General features: G+C 41.2%; 1 protein-coding gene across 4 annotated transcripts in view; it reads left to right on the top strand.

Moving 5' to 3' along the window:
- LOC137529138 (synaptotagmin-like protein 2) overlaps positions 1-22,868 on the top strand; it is a 193,201-nt gene that overhangs the window by 157,060 nt on the left and 13,273 nt on the right. For all 4 annotated transcript variants that reach the window (XM_068251148.1, XM_068251149.1, XM_068251150.1 and 1 more), the window contains 3 exons: positions 11,777-11,879; positions 13,987-14,148; positions 15,709-15,787. In XM_068251148.1, coding sequence (XP_068107249.1) covers positions 11,777-11,879; positions 13,987-14,148; positions 15,709-15,787 — 344 coding nt within the window. The remainder of the gene's footprint in view (positions 1-11,776; positions 11,880-13,986; positions 14,149-15,708; positions 15,788-22,868) is intronic.

Consider the following 22,868-nt stretch of genomic DNA (forward strand, 5'->3'; position numbering starts at 1 on the left):
GTTTTGAATCATAATTGTATCTGTAAAGGTGGGCAAACATCTAGTGATTTTGTGGGCCGATCAGCCACAAGTGCGCCGGCCTTGTGCCATGTAGTACAGGTTTTGTGGTAAAGGCAGATACGATGGGGGAGGCAGACAGGTGAGATTTTAGGGAGCATGGCCACTGGGGGACATTTTCATACGTGTGGGGGGCTAGCAGGCAGCAGCACTAGGCCGATTTTGGATATATTTCATGCTGAAATTTATCAGAGATCCGTCTACGGTGTATGGACAGGCAACAGATTTCTCTCTGATCAGATTCGATCAGAGAGAGGTCTACCTCATGGACGATCTACCCATACATTGCCTGATGTATGGGCGCCTTAAAGAGGAACTGTAGTGAAAATAACAATGAATAAAATTTACATTCTGAAATGTATGGTGACCTCTTATATTCTGCCAGGTGATCTGTACGGAATGTTAGTTACTGAGAGTTCTTTGCAAAGAGCAGTGGCGTAGCAATAGGGGGTGCAGAGGTTGCGACCGCATCAGGGCCCTCAGGCCAGAGGGACCCCAAGGGATCCCACCCTCAACCACAGTATTAGCTCTTTATTGGTCCTGTGCTGATAATGATCACTTCTATAGATGCTTTGAATAGTATCATTAACACACTGTAGTTTTCCTTGATTGGTTTTAGTGTGCCATATCAATTGTTATGTATAGAGTGCCAATGTAAAACTTGCACTGGGGCCCACAGCTTCTAAGCTACGCCACTGGCACAGAGGGAGATATTGCTTGCTTGACAGCTGGAATGGCGTTATTTCCCACAATGCAACAAGGTTCACAGCAAACTGTCAGGACCATGGTAATGACATCACATTGTGGGAGGAGTTTCACCACAATATCAGCCATACTGTCAGAATTATAGTGGTTTATTTATGCAGGAAAAGCTGTCATATGTGTCTGTTTTAAGTTTTAATGTTCTTCATATTTTGTATATATGCTTTATGATAAGCAAATACAATACAATTTGTATATCATCATACTGAAATCATATACTGAGAGCTCTGATTCATTTCAAGGTATACAGTCAATCTATAATTACTGTTATAGAGGGTTCAGGCCCCGCTATGCCGGATTTATATGATAGCAACACTTTAAAGAGACTCTGTAACGTCAAAAAGATCCCCTGGGGGGTACTCACCTCGGGTGGGGGAAGCCTCCGGATCCTAATGAGGCTTCCCACGCCGTCCTCTGTCCCACGGGGGTCTAGCTGCAGCCCTCCGAACAGCCGGCGACAGAGCCGACTGTCAGTTCAATATTTACCTTTGCAGGCTCCAGCGGGGGTGCTGTGGCTGCTTTCCGCTCCGAACTACACGGAAATACCCGATCTCAGTCGGGTCCGCTCTACTGCGACGGCGATCGGGTATTTCCGTGTAGTTCGGAGCCGACAGCCGTCAGAGCGCCTGCGCAGGAGCCGGGAAGGTAAATAATGACGTCATCTTGTACGGAGGGCTGCAGCGAGACCCCCGTGGGACAGAGGACGGGATGGGAAGCCTCATTAGGATCCGGAGGCTTCCCCCACCCGAGGTGAGTACCCCCCAGGGGATCTTTTGATGTTACAGATCCTCTTTAAAGGCTAGTCCTTTACTGAGTTAGCAATCATAAAAAGGGCAAGAACCACTCAGGTTTTTGACAATACAGTCCCCCCGATGATCTATTAGAAAAAAGGAGAAGATTTCTTGTGGTAAAAGGAATATAGGCTTCTGAGTGGGATGAAGTTCAATCCTGGTTAAAAGTTCCTCTTTAAGGCAGGGAACACACTTTTCTTTCAGTTTTCTGCTCGCGTTTTTCTGCAACCAAGTGTGTTTCTATGCAGGAAAACGTGCACGTTTTTTCACAGCAGTTGATGTAATTGATAGCGAAAAATGTCAAAATCTGCAAAGTCCTCATGCAGAATGTCAGTTTTTTTTTTCTGCGCGCGAACAACATATTAAAGGATACCAGAACCGAACGGTTCTGCTAACAATGATAGCTGCCCTGTGTAGGGTACAAATAGCACATACCAGCTCCTCCTGCCCCCCTCCGTCTGCCGCCGTTCTTAGTTTATACATGCCGGTGTCCGGTGACTTGACTGAACTTTGTCCTGGACATAGTGTGCCCTGTGTACGCAGTGTTTCCTTACCTCTTCACTTCTGGCCAGCCCATAGCCCATAATTAGCATGTGACGCTTGGTTTAGTGGAGTGCACACGCAGCACGGAGGGGTCAGCGTACTTCTGAGCTTCACACTATGCGGTGGCCAGAAGTGAAGAGGGAAGGAAATAGTGCGCACACAGGCCGCAGTATGTCCAGGTCAAAGTTCAGTCAAGTCGCCGGACACCAGCATGTATAAACTAAGAATGGTGGCAGACGGAGGGGGGCAGGAGGAGCTGGTATGTGCTATTTGTACCCTACACAGTGCAGCTATCATTGTTACCAAAACCGTTCGGTTCTGGCATCCTTAAAGTGTGAACTAGCCCATTGATTAACCACTTCGGTACCAGCAGCCTCTGCCCCCTTAAGGACCAGAGGCTGCTGGTACACTAAAACGCTGCATCCCGACGAATCGCTGCAAAAATCCGCCACTTTCGCCGGTCCCCCTGCTTTGTCCCCGCCGCAGGCTGCTCTCTCTGCCGTCTCTATGACCGCAGAGCGCTGCGCGCCGGTCAGGAGCCGCTTTCATTGGCTCCTGACCCTGTCACTCAATGTAAGCCAATGGGAACGGCTTACAGTAATGACAGGGCCAGGAGCCAATGAAAACGGCTCCTGCCCGGCCCGACGACAGGGCAAGCAAATTGCGGCGGAGAGAAAGCGGTGGAGACGTGCGGTGAATGGGACATAGAGCTTACGTCCAGTCAGAACCGCAGCGCCCCCTGCCCGACGTAGATTTGTACTGCGTCGGTAAATGTGTTCGCTGCCTTAATGTAGATGTATCTATTCAGAGTGACCATCTATACAACTACATATACAGTACTTAGCTCAGCCTATGAAGGGCAAACGTTTTGCAGGTTTAGTTTGTAATTTTAAGGCAAAAATGAGTTTGCCAAAAAAGTTTGTTGCTATCCCCAATATTAGGTGTGTTTGTCAAATACTGATCAGACTTGATGAATAATTTTGTGCAAGCAATTGCATTCCAGTCGGGATTCAGGTGTATGTTCTATTTTTCAATTAATATTCCATCACCTCCAAAACATTCAGATCGGAATTATGTCAGTCCTCCCTCAATAGCATTGTCAGTTGTAAGGACATTGATCAGCTTCCAGTAGCAAAGCCCCAGTGAGGTGCACAGAACTTCCCCTTCCCCAATACTCTGGTGGGGGTGGCAGTTGAGTCCATACTGAGTACCCAAAAGCCACCTATACCAGGTGGGCCACAGTCAGTTTACATTACAGAATTATTTTTATAAGCACACTATCCTGAACCAAAATATGCATCATCTTTATTATCAAATAATGTGCTACATGTTATGTAAAACAACATACAGTATTTTGTTCGATCAATGGTATCGTTTCCAATGTTGGCTATTGTATTATTTAATTAATGAAAAAAAAATGTCATGGTGTATGGCTACCATTCAGCTAGAGAACATCAGCTTCTTGTAGCTTTCTTTACGTTTTTTTGGTTACTTCTGGTTTGGGGTAGCCAGCTTTCATTATTGCTCAGTGATAATGCATGTGAAGGGTAAAGTGATACAGAATAGAGGCTATACAGTAAACCCTGTTAGAAACGATGCAGAGATGATCAGAGTTGAATTGATAAACAATGTATTGAGGGGGAATAGTACAAGGGCAAAGCTGGCAAAGCTAAAAGAAAGGGAAAGCAGTAGAGAGGAAAGAGGGTACCTTGGTAATCTCATAGTGTAGAAGCTATTGCTTCTTGTAGCTTTAAATAAACACCTTGCCTCTGAGGTGGAGTACATGACGCAAGCAGTGAAATCATTCCATCTTGTCAGGTTTTAGTGTAGTGACTGTGTGATGAGCTGTTCTAGCAAGTCTCTTCTGCAATTAACACATACACAGAATGCCCCTGATGTAATAAGTAACACTCAAGCCGCTGAACTGAAGCATTGTGTTAATTGAATAGCCTAATATAACCTTAACGCTTTCAAAATCAGGCATGATGTATCTACATGTTGCATTCTTTGGTTGTGTATATAGTGCATACTCAGGCCCCCTTACGTTAGTTGTGAGCTGCTCTTCTAGGCCTAGACCTGACAAGCAGGCTATTTCTAGATCACATGAAGTTGCTGTGGAATGATTAATAGGATGTACAATATATGATTACTAATATTGCACAGCTTCAAACCTCATGTAGCTGATGTTCTGTATGCTTTGAAAACTTTTGTTAAAGCGGTATTGTCACCATAAAAATCAAATTTCAACAGCAACTGGTCTGAGTGTATTAAGTGATAAAGATGCTAATCCTGCATTCAAAACTTTTTTCTGCTGTTGTGGTTTGGAGTTATTACATACTATAGGAGCACTGGCCCTAGTGCCAAACAGTGCCAAAAAGTTGAATGCTGGGAGTTCTTTTGAATGCTGGGAGTTCTTTTTATCTATAATGTATTCCTCCTCTTCCATTTATTTCCCTGCCTAGCTGATCACTTGTGTTTACAAGCAAGGCTGAGGTGACTGGATGTGTAAATAAAAAAAAAAGACTCTGGGAGGAGGACAGCTAATGAATACACAATGAGCAAGAGAAGGGAGAGGGGAAACAAGAGTCAGGGAAGATATGATGTCAGCATTAGCTTGGCAAGATGGCCACTGCCTAGAAAAGGATTTTCTGCTTTTCCTTTTGTAAAATTCACAGGAATCATTACGTGGATAGCACAATACATCTGTTATGTAAGTAGAGGTAGTATTTATCTACTTATATATGTGGTTTTATTTCTAAGTTAGCATGGGTGTCGCTTGTTCTTTAATGTACGAGACTGATAGATAGTTGTAAGAAATGACTGCTTGAGGTGTTGTCTACCAGGGAAACGTTGCCAGGTATAAGAGCCAAGAGTTTACCTACAGTACTGTTTTTACAGATGAGATGGCATATTTTGTTTTTAGTTCAATAACAGTAACCAAGCAGCTCAGGGTGACCCAAAATACTAGGAATGTATAGGGGGATAAAAGGAACCAAAAAGCCCTCCTACTAAAAAAGCAAAGCTTGGTGTAATTTGCCTTCTTAAAACAGAAGGAAATTTGCAATAATTCAGTTATAAGTGAACATATGTGGTTACCCACAATGCTCTACTGAATATGCAAATTATCCCTTTTCGCCCTTGTAAGCCAAGCAAGCATCCAGAACCGCTGGTGTATAGCAAGCTTATAGCTTTAAGTTTTACACAGCCTTATCAAACCCACATGTAGACAGCCTGTTTCTGACTTTTGGTCCTCATCAGTACATGGCAGGGATTGATAAAGCTGTATGAAATAGGGCTTGGACGAGTACAACAGAGTAACCAAGCAGCTCAGGGTGACCCAAACTACTAGGAATGTATAGGGGGATAAAAGGAACCAAAAAGCCCTCTTACTAAAAAAGCAAAGCTTGGTGTAATTTGCCTTCTGTGGCTTGGCTTACAAGGGCGAAAAGGGATAATTTGCATATTCAGTAGAGCATTTTGGGTAACCACATATGTTCACTTATAACTGAATTATTGCAAATTTTCTTCTGTTTTAAGAAGGCAAATTACACCTTAGTTTAATAAGTGATATCAAAGTACTTTTTTTTATTGTTTTGCTGTTTAGTTTACTCCAGGGCTATCTTTACATTACATTTCCATTAACATGAAATATTGTTAGGTTCACACTAGAGATGGCCTAAACTGTTTGCTGGTGGACAGTTCCTAGTGAATAACGCGTGTTCACGTCGGCAGGCAAACACATGTCGCAGTCGATCCACCCCATAAATCATCATGGAGCCAAAATTTTACCCCAGAAGATCTATCCCTCCCTTCTGGACCACACCCCCTCTCATAAAAATGGCAGCCATTTTACAGTCTGCCTGTGCACTGTGTGAAGCAGTGTAGGGATAGAGCTATGCTGCTGATAGGCATTGCGGTAGTTAGGCATGTGTTCTGTGTGTTCAGTGCAGTATCTTGCTACCTGCTACCGCAGCGTCCTGATCAACCACCAGTAGCCCTTAAGGGCTGATTTATTGTTTTTTTTTTTTGCTGTTGTTATAGTGGGATGCGAAAGTTTGGGCGACCTTGTTAATTGTCATGATTTTCCTGTATAAATCGTTGGTTATGATAAAAAATGTCAGTTAAATATATCATATAGGAAACACACACAGTGAAATTTGAGAAGTGAAATTAAGTTTATTGGATTTACAGAAAGTGTGCAATAATTGTTAAAACAAAATTAGGCAGGTGCATAAATTTGGGCACTGTTGTCATTTTATTGATTCCAAAACCTTTAGAACTAATTATTGGAACTCAAATTGGCTTGGTAAGCTCAGTGACCATTGACCTACATACACAGGTGAATCCAATTCTGAGAGAGTATTTAAGGGGGTCAATTGTTAGTTTCCCTCCTCTTTTAATTTCCTCTGAAGAGTAGCAACATGGGGGTCTCAAAACAATTCTCAAATAACCTAAAGATTGCTCCCCTTCATGGTTTAGGGGAAGGCTACAGAAAGCTGTCTGTTTCCACAGTTAGGAACATATTGAGGAAATGGAAGACCACAGGCTCAGTTCAAATTAAGGCTCAAAGTGGCAGACCAAAAAAAATCTTGGATAAGCAGAAGTGACGAATGGTGAGAACAGTCAGTCAACCCACAGACCAGCACCAAAGACCTACAACATCATCTTGCTGCAGATGGAGTCACTGTGCATCATTCAACCATTCGGTGCACTTTACACAAGGAGATGCTGTATGTGAGAGTGATGCAGAGGAAGCCTTTTCTCCACCCACAGCACAAACCGCGCCGCTTGAGGTATGCTAAAGCATATTTGGACAAGCCAGCTTCAATTTTAAAATAAGGTGCTGTGGACTGATGAAATTAAAATTGAGTTATTTGGGCATAACAAGGGGCATGGAGGGAAAAGAACACAGCATTCCAAGAAAAACACCTGATACCTACAGTAAAATATGGTGGTAGATGGTGGTAGCTTTATCATGCTGTGGGGCTAGTGCAGGGACTACGAATCTTGTCAAAATTGAGGGAGACATGTATTCCACTCAGTATCAGCAGATTCTGGAGACCAATGTCCAGGAATCAGTGACAAAGCTGAAGCTGCGCCGGGGATGGATATTTCAACAAGACAACGACCCTAAACACTGCTCAAAATCCACTAAGGCTTTCATGCAGAGGAACCAGTACAACATTCTGGAATGGCCATCTCAGTCCCCAGACCTGAATATAATTGAAAATCTGTGGTGTGAGTTGGAGAGCTGTCCATGCTTGGAAGCCATCAAACCTGAATGAACTACAGATGTTTTTTTTTTATTATTATTTAAATTTTTGTTAATAAACAAGAAAACAATACATATAAAATTGGAGTAAATTGAACAGTCGCACATTTCGAATATCAAAGAAAATACAATATAAGAATGCAATAATCTCTGCAGAATACTGGTGTGAAAAAGCGTCATAACAAACAATAAATAATAAATTACAGTCTGTTGGTTGTGAGCAAGACTCACACATCTGCACAACAGTCAACAAAATTAGTGGAATAAAAGGTAGTGGTTTCCCAGACATTATCGAACAGATAATACTTGTCTGAAACCTTAGCTGTAAGCAACTCCATTCTATAAATATGAGACAGTTTAGCCAAAAACTCCTGTGTGGTTGGAACATTTTGGTCTCTCCAATGTTAGGCATCTGGCTGCTGTTAGATAATGATTTATTAATTGCTGAACATGAGCTTTGGTTTTAGGCAGGGGTTTCGCTAGTATACATATTCATGGATCCTTTTGCTGGGTACACACGGTGCATTCCCGCACTCGATGCCCCTGTCGATTCCCGGCCGCTCAATTATTTCCAAGCATTTCCGATCCCGTTTCGATGATTGTTGGGTCGATTTGGCATATTTTACATGAGAATCAACCTAACGATCCGTCGAAACGCGAATCCAACATGTCGGAAATGATCGAGCGGCCGGGAATCGAGCGGGGCATCGAGTGCGGGAACACACCGTGTGTATCCAGCATTAGGAGTTTCCCGTATGCTGTAAGATAAGATGGAGGATTTAATCCTCAAAAGGTATCAATATGAGGACAGGACCAAAAAATTTGATATAAAGAGCCAATCTGTCCACATGATCTCCAACATAATGGGTAGACCTCAGGGAACCACTTATGGAGACGCTCTGGGGTCCTGTACCATAACATCATAATTTTATTAATATTTTCCTCTGTTGTTACACAAATGGAGGTCTTGGCTGCATTAACCCATATTTTAGACCATGAATTTATATTCATCTTAGTACCACATACCTCATCCCAGTAACCCATATATTTATGTTTTAAATTTGACCTATAGCGGGTAGGTGCATTTAACCAGGAGTATAACAGTGAAATCTTTTTTGCTGAGGAGCAAGCTCCCAAATAGACTCAAATTAGACTTCTTAGGAAAAACCAATGTAGGTGATAAGGAGCGGAAAAAGTTCCGGATTTGCAAAAACTTAAAAAAATAAGTGTAGTCAAGATGTTTTTTCTTTTAGAATATCAAATGACAACATCCTGTTGTCAGAAGAATCAAAAAGGACCTCAATAAATCGGATCTGATAAAGATTCCGTCCAGAAGCAATAGAGTTCTGAGGAAATAGTAGTGTTCTCCCCAGGCTCTTTTAGCCAGGTGCGCCACCTGGCTAGTTTTGGTGAGCACCCGGCTGTCATCAGCTCACCTCCTCCTATGTTGTAAGCAGAGTTGCGCAACAAAGCACCAGGCTACTTTTTCATGCCACCCGGCTACTTTTTCATGCCACCCGGCTGGAAAATATTTCTGGGGAGAACACTGAATAGTTTAATTTTCCTTTTGAGAGAGTTCCATAGATGCAAATTATTGACCACAGAAGAGAATATTCTTACTGATTTATAATTTTATAATAGTATATTATAATAATTTTAGGACTAGATCAAAGAGGAGAACTAGGGTGCCATGGAGCAAAATGATGAAATTCCATCTGTGACCAGGAAGCGTGTGGATATTTGGAAAGCCATGCGATCATTTGACAAAATTGACAGGCAATGTAATAATTATATAGAGTAGGCACAGAAAGCCAACCATACTGACATTGAAGCATTAGAACTGATTTTGCTATTCTGGAGGTCTGTTATGCCAAATAAATTGAAAAAGCTCACGCTGTAAAGAAAAAAAAGTACTGTATATAATCGCATATAAGCTGACCCGCGTATAAGCCAGGGGGACCCACTTTTCTCAAAGAAACCAGGGAAAAAATGATTAACTCACGTATAAGCCCGCTACCTAGTATAGCTCTCTCCACAGTAGCCTGATATGCCCCTCATTAGACACAGCAATTGCCACACAGGAAGAATTGATGATGATTGAACTCGATGGACGTAGGTCTTTTTTCAACCCAAATAACTATGTAACTATTGAACAGCTGACAATGCTGCTTGCACATTCTGCTCCACAAGCCAGGGGACACAGGTAGTCTTGAGCAGCACACTCTGCACACCATGTTGCAGGGGATGGGGGGCACAGACACAGCAGGGTGCAAGCTGGCAAGAGCAGGATCACTAATGCACAATACTTAAGCTCCTCTGCCAGTAACAAACCCTGCTCCACCATCCGTTCTGCTCCACTGACCTGGATATAAGCCGAGGTGGTAACTTTTCAGCAATTTTTTTGTGCTGAAAAATTAGGCTTATATGTGAGTATATACAGTATGTTTAGGTACATTCAGTGGCATGACAGACATCACATATAATAATTTGGGAAGGGAACTAATTTTAAATGAAACCATATGACCAAACTATGAAATTGGAAAATGTTCCCATTTAGTTAAATCAGCCATCAACTTAGATATCATAGGAGTATTATTGTATTGAACCACTTGGGAAGTAGATTTGGGGATAAGTATTCCTAAATACTTCAGAGTTGAGTGTTGTATTTTATAGGGGTAACCCATCATGATGGAGGAAAGCTGGCGCTCAGGAATATTTAGACGAAGGACCTCTGATTTACAATCGTTGACTTTGTAATTGGAAACCAAACCAAATAATTCTAGTTCTGATTTTTGAGACAAAAGAAATCAGTGGATTGTAAATTGTAAGTAATACGTCGTTGGCAAACAACAAAATGTTATATTCCTGATCGCCAATAGAAATGCCTCTGCTATCAGGGTTGCCCCGTATCCTAGCCACCAAAGGCTCAATGGAAAGCGCAAATAACAGTGGGGATAGGGGACAACCCTGATGTGTTTCATTGGAAATGGAGAAGTAGTCATTAGGGTCCGGATTTTTAAGTGCTACCAAAGGGTTAAGATATAGTTTTTGAAGAGTATGGAAAAAAGTTCCCGAGATACTGATAAAGGTCAGAGACTGAAACAAAAACAAAAAAACATCTTAAAGGGAAGGTTCAGTGAGTAATTAAAAAAAATACAAATAAAAATCCACTTACCTGGGGCTTCCTCCAGCCCGTGGCAGGCAGGACGTGCCCTCCACGCCGCTCCGCAGGCTCCCGGTCTTCTCCGGCCACACCGGATTCCAGGTTGGGCTCTTCTGCACTCCGTGCTCCTCACGCCGTCGCGCTGACGTCATCGGGTGTCCTCCGGGCTGTACTGCGCAGGCGCACTGTCCTGTCTGTCACCTGAGTTAAGTGTCATTCAGTTTCCTAAACCATATTTTTTCTAAATAATGTTTTTTAAAAAATACAAGTGCCTGATCAGGCTGTAGATCAGCATCACCAGGAGCAGGAAGAGGAAGAGTTGTGGTCGCAATCTCCACCAGAAGGAGCCTTGTCACCTGCAATATAGCGGCTGCAACAAACATTTTTTTTTTCAAGAGAAAGGAAATTTTTGTATATAATGTATATGCCAATACCAACATCGTTCTGGCCTCTGCTAAAGGGGCTGCAACAATTTTTTTTCAAAATACATAAACTAAATCATAAATACATGTTTGTATGTAAAGTATATGTGTATGTAATGTATATGCTAATGCCAAAATCGTTCTGACCTCTGCTGCAGTGGCTGCAACAAATAAAAAAATAAATAGATAAATCTCTTTGGGGTTGTTTGCTGTGCAGTAAACAAGGCGTTAGGTCTGTCAGTGTGAGCCGGGCCTAACCCATACGCTACCTGATCGATGTGTACACACGCTGGACGTTTTAAGGCACTTTATTCCACAAATTTAGGAGTGTAATGTGATTTATGCCCTTTAGGAAAAAAACACTACTCTGCATAAACTACGTTATTTTTTTGTGGGACTTTTGCCATTGATCCCCCTCCAATGCTGTCCAGGTGTTAGGACCTTTTAAAGAACTTTTCCGTCCGTTTTTTTGGCCAAAAACAGTCCCTATACATTTTAGAATTCACCTGGCCATTGAAGTCTATGGTTGTTCACCCGTTTGCGAACATTTGTGGAAGATTTACCAAGTTTTTGTGTTCACGACATCCCTAGTTCACACGTTAGAAAGAAAAAAAAATGGTTCTAAGGGATGTGCTTACCTTTTTATGCTACTTATTCTGCCTGTCTGTCTCTTTAACACAAATGATTTATTATTATTATTGATATATAAATCAATTTTGATTTACAAATCACCTAAACATTAAGTGCAACATATAATGTATTGTAGATACGTCAAGACATATCTCCTCCCAGATAAAGCTAGAATGGGAAAGCGGAAAACGTCAGTCAAAAGGAAGACCACCAATCCCATTTATAATGAAGTGTTAAGGGTAAGACAACATGTTTATCCGATTTCTTAAGCTGAAATGATGTTCTTCATTGTAGATAGAACCCAATGACGCAGTTGTGTCCGCTTTTCAGTTACACATCATCAATGTTAGAGATGCTGAAAAGCACACAGAAGCGGGCACAACTGCGTTAAGTGGGCTCAGGCCCTAATTCTGCTTTTTACCTACAGCTTACTAAAAATCTTTTGGATAAAATGAAATGATACAAACTCCTCCTACATTTAGTTTTCCATAAAGTAGCTCATTCTAGTCCTCTTGTGTCATCTATATTTTCTTCCAGATCGACTATTTCCAGTATGTGCAATCTGATTTCCGATGGATTTTTCCGTTCACTTCTGTGGAATGTTGATTGGAAATCAGATTGGACATGCTGGAAATAGTCGATCTGGCAGCAAATCTGTCAGAAAATCTCATTGTGTGTACCTAGCATAAGAGGTCATCAGAATTTACCCACAGGACAGGTGTAGCAGATGAGCAGTGACATTTCAGTATGATAACAAAGTTTCAACATGTTGCAATTTGTAATGTGTAAAAACAACTCTGTAAAATTTGATATTTCCCTTTAAAGGACACTTAACGTGAGAGGGATATGAAGGCTGCCATATTTATATTTTAAACAATGCAGATTGCCTGGCTGTCCTGCTGATCCATTGCCTCGAATACATTTAGCCATAGCCCATGAACAAGCAGGCCAATCAGATATTTCTGACATAAATGTCAAGATTAGCTTCAGGGCCCGTTTCCACTCTCGCGGAAACGGCCGCGAATCCGCAGAGTTTCCCCGCAGGCAAATCGCGCGGGGAAACTCTGCCATAGAGGATAACGGCGCCGCCGGCCGAATCGCTTGCAGTAGCGATTCGGCCGGAAACCCCCACAGAATTCGCGGCGGAGGCTGCGATTCCCATAGCCGTGCATGGCACGGCTGATGGGAATCGCCTGCGATCCCGCCCACCCGCTCAGTGCCGGCGTGCGTCTACGAGACGCACGCCGCACTAGTGGAAACGAGCCCTTATGCTGGTTTCAGGTATGTGATTCAGACTCTGCTAATGTTGAATGATCAGCAGAACTGACAGGCAGCTGGTATTGATTAGAAGGAAATGGATATGGCAGCCTTTATGTATTTTGTAACACAGCAGGATAGATAGCAGTCACTTTTTTTACCTTCTGGGACAGGCACAGTGCAAACCTAGCTTTTTCCTAAATCAAATTCACAACTGAAAAACACAAGTTATTTTTGCAAAACCGCACACATGCATGTTAATTGTCAGTCCAGTACAGCCATGTGCTTCCCAGATTTGAATTGATGTTGGACTGAGTGAAACCTTTTATTCTCACCTGAGCACCTCTATCAGTGAGAACAGCAAATCCTGGGGTGAATCTGTTTTCTCACCTGAACACCTGTCAGGAAAATGAAAAAAACCTGGAGTGGATTTAATATGAAATCTGGGACATATGTAAACACCATCCATCACTTTCCCAGACTTTCACTTACTGCAATTGTCACAATATACATAGGTGTAGTAAACCACTACTTACCTAAAACCCTAATCCATTATCTAGCGTTAAACATTTTGGCCTCTGATCTTGATACTTTTGTAATATAGAAGAAAATAAATGAGTGTCACAAGCTAATGTATTACACTGTACGTGCATATTCTGTGCAGAGGAGTCTGTGGTGTCCAATGAGGTTTTTCTGCTATTGTAAGGAGAATAGTAAGCCTGGCCTAAGCCAGTAAATGGGAAGCTCATGTGAAAGCATAACTACAGCTTCTGCTTACGTCATGGCTCTTTAAAATCACACAGGCACTGCACAACTGTGAGAACGTAATGGTTAGACAAGTTTAATCACAGTCTTGCATCTCTCTTCACAGACCTATTGCTATTTTATTGTTTTTTGATGAAGCATTAATATAATACACGACACAATTTTCATTTATTGTACTCCTTAAAAGGCCAGTATAACACACTTCTGTGGTGCTTTGTATAACCTTCAAATTATGTACTTACATTAATTATATGAACTCACGTTTCCCATATTGTACAAATATAAATCTTGATGGCCTCATTAAATACAATTTTTTTTTTTTAGTACAAAATTGAGAAAATGGTTTTGCTGATCCAGAAATTGAACCTCTCTGTGTGGCACAATGACCCGCTGGGCAGGAACAGCTTCCTCGGGGAACTGGAGATTGACCTCACTGGCTGGGATTGGAGCAACACTAAGCCCAATTGGTACACCTTAAAACCAAGGGTATGTCAACTGAATTCACAACTCTCATGGTATTCAAGCGTATCTGTTACTATAAAATTATAGTTGGCAGTGGCACATATCAACATTACTCATAAAGGCAACATATGTACCGTTTGTTCTCATTGTACTTGTGTTTCTCAATTTAAACCTGCAATCATGGCTGTGCCTGGCCTTTTTGGTTTCCGGCAGGGGGGCTCCCTTTCTCCTTTTCTGTCCCTCCCTCCCCCATCCATCCATCCCTCCCTCCCATCCAGTCGTTCATCCATCCTTCCCTCCCTCCCTACCTCCATCCATCCAGTCTTAGGAAGGGGGTGGGGCATCTCTTGTGTCTTAGGATGGGGATGATAGGTGGGACCAGTAACATTAGCATTACGCCTTGCATTAGAGCTAGACATGCTATCAGTTAATTACATGCTGACAGGAAAAGAAAATATTATGACATCATTGATGTGCTTACTGCTCATCCGTAATGTGGATTAGGTGAATGCCAGGCTTTACTGAATGTTGGGAAGTGTGAGGTTGGCGAGCTTTGCTGGCAGGGAGCCGTTAATGAAGTGTATCAAAAGTAAAATGTCATTTGAGTAAATGAAAGGTTCCCTTTTTTATGCCAAAGTTCGTTTCTAATCTCCTTAATACAGTATGCTACATATAAATAAAAATAATTATATAAATGCTAGGTCCTCAGTTAAAATATGAGCTAGAACACTATATGCATAGAGTTTGTATGTTCTCCCCCTGTTTGCACATTTTTTTTTCGGGCACTCCAGTTTCCTCTGACAACCCAAAAATATACAGTTTAAGGGCAACCGAAGTAAGAGGTATATGGAGGCTGCCATATTCATTTCCATTTAAGAAATACCAGTTGCCTGGCTGTCCTGCTGGGTCCCCTGCCTTGAATACTTTTAGCCATAGACCTTGAACAAGCATGTAGCAAATCAGGTGTTTGACATTTTTGTCAAATCTGACAAGGTGAGCAGAATGCTTGTTTCTGGTGTGTTTCAGGCCCTTCTGCAGCTAAATAAACCAGCAGGGCTGCCAGGCAACTGTTACTGCTGAAGAGGAAATCAATATGGCTGCCTCCATATACTTCTCACTTCAGTTGGGTCCCCCCCCCCCAAAAAAAAATGGCCATAGACTATGATCAAGACAAATGACTATGGTGGGGGATTAGATTGTGAGCCCCTTTGTGAGACATTTAGTTACATGACAATATAATATGTAAAGCAATACAGAAAACACCAGCACTATATAAATACAAAATACTAGAAATGCATAAATGAAATGTGATGATGCATATCCATGTGACAACAGTAGAAAAACAATGAAACTGAAAAATTGGACTAGGGTGCCCTCTAGTGCACAACTGATGAAACAGAAATAAAAAAAATGTAATTTAACCACTAAGTAAGAAGAAATGTCTTAATAATAATATAAGGCACTGAACATCCCATATTATAGGTATTATTAAGATGCAGTCCTCATTCAATGTTTCTTATTGTTCAGTTGTAACAAAGACTATACTATACACCGTATAATAATGTTTTTGTATTTATTAATCAGAGCCTCTCTGCAATGAATGGTGTGGACCACCTTGGCGTGATGAACTTGTCCATTAAATACATCCCTCCTGGAAGTCTTGGTGAGATATGTCCTGTACAGAATAGTAATCAACAAGCTGAACATATGTCTGACACCTCCACACCTCTCTTCCTGGAAAGATGTGGGTTAGGCTGGGCACACTGCCATCATCACTGCTGCAGCCCTGCATTTATCCTGCTAATATATTTCAAGCAGTATATTGTGAAAACCCTGCTTACACAGTGTACTTATGAAATGGGAAATGGAAATAATTTAATATATATACATATATATATACAGTGGCTTGCAAAAGTATTCGGCCTCCTTGAAGTTTTCCACATTTTGTCACATTACTGCCACAAACATGAATCAATTTTATTGGAATTCAACGTGAAAGACCAATACAAAGTGGTGTACACGTGAGAAGTGGAACGAAAATCATACATGATTCCAAACATTTTTTACAAATAAATAACTGCAAAGTGGGTTGTGCATAATTTTTCAGCCCCCTGAGTCAATATTTTGTAGAACTTTATATAAATCACTAACACGTGCTAGTCAAATTTCAACAGTTTATTAGAATTAAAATAAATATGTTGTATCCTCAATCATTACCCACACACAATTGTATTCCACATCCACACTCTAGAGAGGCCTCTCCACTTGCTACAACCTCCTAATCTATTCTTCTTTATAAAATTGATTGGATATTTACTTCCTAAAAAAGTATTTAAATGCGTAATGGATCTTCCTTTCTATTCCCTTTAAAATTGTGTCGCCATTTATCTGCAAAAAATAGAGGGAAAGGAAAAGCGTTGCTCCACTCTTAATTTGCAAACAATAGTAAGTGTCACTTTTTAAAACTGGCGATATAATTAAGACTCACAGTTTCCTTTTTGGCAAGTTCATCATTTCTTTAGAGCAAAAAATGGAAGGAGGCAAAAAGCATTGCTTCACTCCTAGTTTGCAAAAAAATATACAATGTCACTTTTTAAAGCTGGCGTTATAGTTACAAACTCACAGTTTCCTTTTTGGCAAGTGCATCACTTCTTTAGGGAGTCCCGTCTAGTATCTCCCCCGTGTGCAGTCAGCTTCTGTGCCGCTCCGATCATCCAGGGTTATCCCCTTCTGCCCGCCGCTTACCAGATAGACGTTATTGAACAGCCTACGTCACTTCCACCTAGGTCACCGGAAGTCTGCTCACTCCGTTCTTCCCGTCTTCTGTTTGCTGGCTTGTACTACTATGGGTGACGTCACCTCTCTAAGCTCTTTGGTACTTTGTTGGCGGTTGCTGCGCGCTAGCAGTACACCATTCCCAATGCTTATGTAGATTCGTATGGGCATTCAGTTAGCTTGAATAAACACCTCTACGCGTTTCAGCCGATTTAGCCGTCGGCCTTCTTCAGGAGGATTCAAGAGTAGAGAGCGAATAGATCCACCATATTTATAGCTGATTTAGCCACACACTTGGTCCGCCCCCCATTTCCAGGAAGTAATTTCAAACATCTAGTATCCGACGCCATCTTCTTGTAGTCCATAGTCCATAAAGTGACTACTTTCCATTTACATGTCTTTCCCTCATTCAATGATCTACAGTAGAACATATAATAATCCTTGCTGCTTATTGTTCCCCTCCTAATGTCATCACCATCCCAGTTTGTTACAAAAATAAAATAAAATAAAATAGTTAAAAAAATGCAAACAATTCCATTTCACTATTAAGACCATTAGGGATTAATGTCCCCAACTGATAGATCCATTTGGATTCATTTCTGGACATCTTCTGAATATAATCTCCCCCCCTTCTCCCATGACTTATAACCTCCAATCCAAAGAATATAGTCCCCTTCAAACTCCCCCCATGTACCTCTTTATAATGTTTTGACAGTGGATGTGCGTCGCTTTTCTTTTCGATTTTGTTAAAATGCTCTGCTATCCTACTATGTAGCATTCTCTTCGTCCTCCCAACATACAACTTCAAACAGGGGCATTGAATACAGTAAATTACCCCGCATGTGGTGCATGTTATCTGATCTTTAATCCTATATTTCACTGAATCCTGCCCCTCAATCTCTATTACTCTTCCTGGATTACTGGTTCTCCTGCAATTAATGCAGATGCCGCATCTCTGAAAACCTGTTCTTCTCCCCCCCCCCCAATCTCATCCCCATCTCCCTTATGTTCATTGGCTGCAGTAGCTATTGACATCCCGATATTTGGAGCTCTCTTGAAAACAACCTTAGGGATTTCAGGTAACAGTTCCCCCAGGATCTTGTTCTGTTTTAATACATCCCAGTGTCTACTGACAATATTCTTTACTCTTTTTGATTGTGCACTATATTGTAGTGTAAGACTGAAATCGTTTGTGTCCCAATCTTGTTTTATTGTGGGCATCAGTAATTCACCACGATCTCTCAGTCTTACCTTCTCTTTAGACTGCTCCACCTTTTCCAGTGGGTAGCCTTTCTCCAGAAGGCAGTTCCCCAGTCTATCCGCCTCCAGATCATAATCATCTATATTGGAGCAGTTGCGGCGTAGCCTGGTGAACTGCCCCCTGGGAATTTCATTAAGCCATCTTGGTAGATGGCAACTTGTATATAATATATAACTGTTTACGTCCACAGCTTTTTGAAAAGTCCTTGTGTTCAAGGATTCCATATCAATATATATCTCTAAGTCCAAAAAATGTATCTTCTCTTTACTAATCTCTGTAGTGAATTTAATATTCCATTCATTATTATTAATCATTGCAATGTACCTATCCAGCGAATCTTGATCCCCCCGCCATATCATCAACACATCATCGATGAAACGGCGCCATAGGACCAGGTCCGCACCATACACCTCATTTCCATACACAAATCCCTCCTCCCATTGGGACATAAAGAGATTTGCGTACGAGGGTGCGAACCTGGTCCCCATCGCCGTTCCACCGACCTGCAGGTACCAGTTACCCTCATATTCAAAATAATTATGTTCAAGAATAAACTTGATAGAACTTAAAATAAAATTCCTTTGTGCATCAATCATTGTATCATCTTGATCTAGATAGAATTTAACCGCTTCCAATCCTCTTTGATGTTCAATAATAGTGTATAGGGACGACACATCCAGGGTACATAGTGTCCATTCCTTCTCCCACCGCAAATCTCCCAAGGCATTCAACACTTCCTTTGTATCCTTAATATATGCTTTAGTGTCTTTTACATATTTTTGCAGAAATGTGTCGACATACCTGGAGAGATTGGCGGTTAGAGATCCCACCCCCGATACTATCGGTCTTCCCGGTGGGTCTGCCAGATCTTTGTGAATCTTCGGCAGATGATAAAACAATGGCCTAATGGGATGTTTAACCATTAGAAAATCATATTCCTTCTGATTCAAAATTCCAGAATCAAGTCCCTCATCTAATAATGACTTAAACTGGTTAGCAAATTTTATCGTTGGGTCACAACCCAAGACGTGGTAGGTCTCTGGGTCTCCCAACAATCTCATTGCTTCCCTGCAATACACCTCTGTATCCTGTATAACAATTCCCCCTCCCTTATCTGCTGGTCTGATAATTATTCCAGGGTCTTTTCGTAATTCCTTCATTGCTTTCCTCTCTCCATTGGACAAATTATCATTCCCATACTTGTTCACCTTCATTTTCCTAATGTCTTTATCCACCAGATTTTCAAAGGCCACCATTGCATCACTGTATTCTGCTTGAGGAAAAAATGTGGAGGGGTTCTTTAAAGAACTATGCGTATACTTTGATCTCTCAATTTCCTTTTGGGTTGGGTTTTTTAGAAAATATTTCTTAAGACAGAGTTTCCTCATAAATTTTTTCACATTTATATATGATTCAAATTTATTCACTTTATTATTAGGGGCAAATTTCAATCCCTTCGCAAGGAGATTGAGTTCTCCCGTATTTAATTTTCGTTTACTGAGGTTAAATACCTCACTTTCATTCCTTAAGTTCTGTTCCTCTGTTATCTCTAACCTTACCTTTTTACACCTTTTCCTACCCCCCCTACACCCCCTTTTCCGTTTGTTGGCCTGGGAGTCCTTAAAAAATACTGACTTATTGAATTACGTGGTTCCTCCACTATAATATTATTTCTATTTCTCCCCCTGCCAATATTTCCATTTCTCACAGGGTTATGTAGTATTCTATTGAGATTGTGCGTGGATCCACTATTTCTTCTACTCCTATTTAGATCTTGTCCCTTCAAGGGCTGACCTCTTGGGGTTCTATTCCTATTGATGGGGGTATCTCCATATATTTCTTTCCTCTCTGGACTTGATCTCAATGGTGTGAATCTATTAGATGTCGATATATTGAAGTGAGCAGGACTTCTATAGTTGGGACCTGTTGAGCTATTCCTATTGGTTCCCCCTCTACTGTCCACTTTCTTTTTATTCCCTTTACTTATACTCTTGTTAGCCTTTTTTGCCATATTTGCCATATTTTTTCCCCTTGGGGATGTTCAGAGTTATGGGCATTTTCCTCATACTCACCCTCACTGGATATCTCCTCCTCACTTTCCTCACTATTCAACATAGACTCCTGTAGTGTTGAGCATCTTACCTGGTCGTCCTCCTCTTATCGTATCCTCCCCTATTTCATCAATAGTCTCAAGTGTCCCCAACATAGTCCCCATCAATGTGGTCTCCTGAATATTCTCTTCTTCTATACTTTCTTCTACCATTACCCTTAATCCCTCTAATTCATTCATTGGGATTGAGTCCCTCGCAAATTTCTTTAGTTTCTTACTGACTATATCTTTTTCTAATAATTCTAATCTCTTTTTTATACTCACCTCCATACTCCTATATTCCTTCATTGATTTATATGGATTCAATACTTTTTGAAGACCCCTGATCTCCTCCCCTAAGATGTTTGTTTGGGCTTTTCGTGCGTCCATGACAAATTGTACCGTTTCCATGGAAAATACATGGAACATATATTCCCATTTGGCCAGAGTTTCCTCATCCGCCAAATCCTCAGACAGTATCTTACTCACTACCAGACCCACCGGGGCTATTTCCCATTCCAAATATTTTTCAAGTGATGCCACTTCCCAAATATTTTTTGTTTCTTTTGTCATCAATCTCTCCAGATTTTTCAATTGGTTAATTAATTCCCCATTATTCCCTTCCCCAGCCACTTCTCTTTTAATTTTAAAAAAACTCCTAATTCTATCTTCCCTACAGTCTCTAAATTCCCACAAATCGCTTCCTGCCGCCATAGTGTATGGGGATTATCAAAAATTGTGTATAATTGTATAGAACACTCTCCGGCGCTGGAAATGGTTACTATTCTACAAGCTGCGTATTGCGTGGAGGGATTCCCCAACCCTCAAAATTGTACAAGAAGATTATATAAATCACTAACACGCGCTAGTCAAATTTCAACAGTTTATTAGAATTAAAATAAATATGTTGTATCCTCAATCATTACCCACACACACTTGTATTCCACATCCACACTCTAGAGAGGCCTCTCCACTTGCTACAACCTCCTAATCTATTCTTCTTTATAAAATTGATTGGATATTTACTTCCTAAAAAAGTATTTAAATGCGTAATGGATCTTCCTTTCTATTCCGTTTAAAATTGTGTCGCCATTTATCTGCAAAAAATAGAGGGAAAGGAAAAGCGTTGCTCCACTCTTAATTTGCAAAAAATAGTAAGTGTCACTTTTTAAAACTGGCGATATAATTAAGACTCAGTTTCCTTTTTGGCAAGTTCATCATTTCTTTAGAGCAAAAAATGGAAGGAGGCAAAAAGCATTGCTTCACTCCTAGTTTGCAAAAAAATATACAATGTCACTTTTTAAAGCTGGCGTTATAGTTACAAACTCACAGTTTCCTTTTTGGCAAGTGCATCACTTCTTTAGGGAGTCCCGTCTAGTATCTCCCCCATGTGCAGTCAGCTTCTGTGCCGCTCCGATCATCCACGGTTATCCCCTTCTGCCCGCCGCTTACCAGATAGACGTTATTGAACAGCCTACGTCACTTCCACCTAGGTCACCGGAAGTCCGCTCACTCCGTTCTTCCCGTCTTCTGTTTGCTGGCTTGTACTACTATGGGTGACGTCACCTCTCTAAGCTCTTTGGTACTTTGTTGGCGGTTGCTGCGCGCTAGCAGTACACCATTCCCAATGCTTATGTAGATTCGTATGGGCATTCAGTTAGCTTGAATAAACACCTCTACGCGTTTCAGCCGATTTAGCCGTCGGCCTTCTTCAGGAGGATTCAAGAGTAGAGAGCGAATAGATCCACCATATTTATAGCTGATTTAGCCACACACTTGGTCCGCCCCCCATTTCCAGGAAGTAATTTCAAACATCTAGTATCCGACGCCATCTTCTTGTAGTCCATAGTCCATAAAGTGACTACTTTCCATTTACATGTCTTTCCCTCATTCAATGATCTACAGTAGAACATATAATAATCCTTGCTGCTTATTGTTCCCCTCCTAATGTCATCACCATCCCAGTTTGTTACAAAAATAAAATAAAATAAAATATTAAAAAAAATGCAAACAATCCCATTTCACTATTAAGACCATTAGGGATGTGGAATACAAGTGTGTGTGGGTAATGATTGAGGATACAACATATTTATTTTAATTCTAATAAACTGTTGAAATTTGACTAGCGCGTGTTAGTGATTTATATAATCTTCTTGTACAATTTTGAGGGTTGGGGAATCCCTCCACGCAATACGCAGCTTGTAGAATAGTAACCATTTCCAGCGCCGGAGAGTGTTCTATACAATTATACACAATTTTGTAGAACCACCTTTTGCTCCAATTACAGCTGCCAGTCTTTTTGGGTATGTCTCTACCAACTTTGCACATCTAGAGACTGAAATCCTTGCCCATTCTTCTTCGCAAAACAGCTCCAGCTCAGTCAGATTAGATGGACAGCGTTTGTGAACAGCAGTTTTCAGATCTTGCCACAGATTCTCGATTGGATTTAGATCTGGACTTTGGCTGGGCCATTCTAACACATGGATATGTTTTGTTTTAAACCATTCCATTGTTGCCCTGGCTTTATGTTTAGGGCCGTTGTCCTGCTGGAAGGTGAAACTCCACCCCAGTCTCTAGTCTTTTGCAGACTCCAAGAGGTTTTCTTCCAAGATTGCCCTG

This window comes from Hyperolius riggenbachi, chromosome 8, assembly GCF_040937935.1.
Source record: "Hyperolius riggenbachi isolate aHypRig1 chromosome 8, aHypRig1.pri, whole genome shotgun sequence".
Classification (NCBI taxonomy): domain Eukaryota; kingdom Metazoa; phylum Chordata; class Amphibia; order Anura; family Hyperoliidae; genus Hyperolius; species Hyperolius riggenbachi.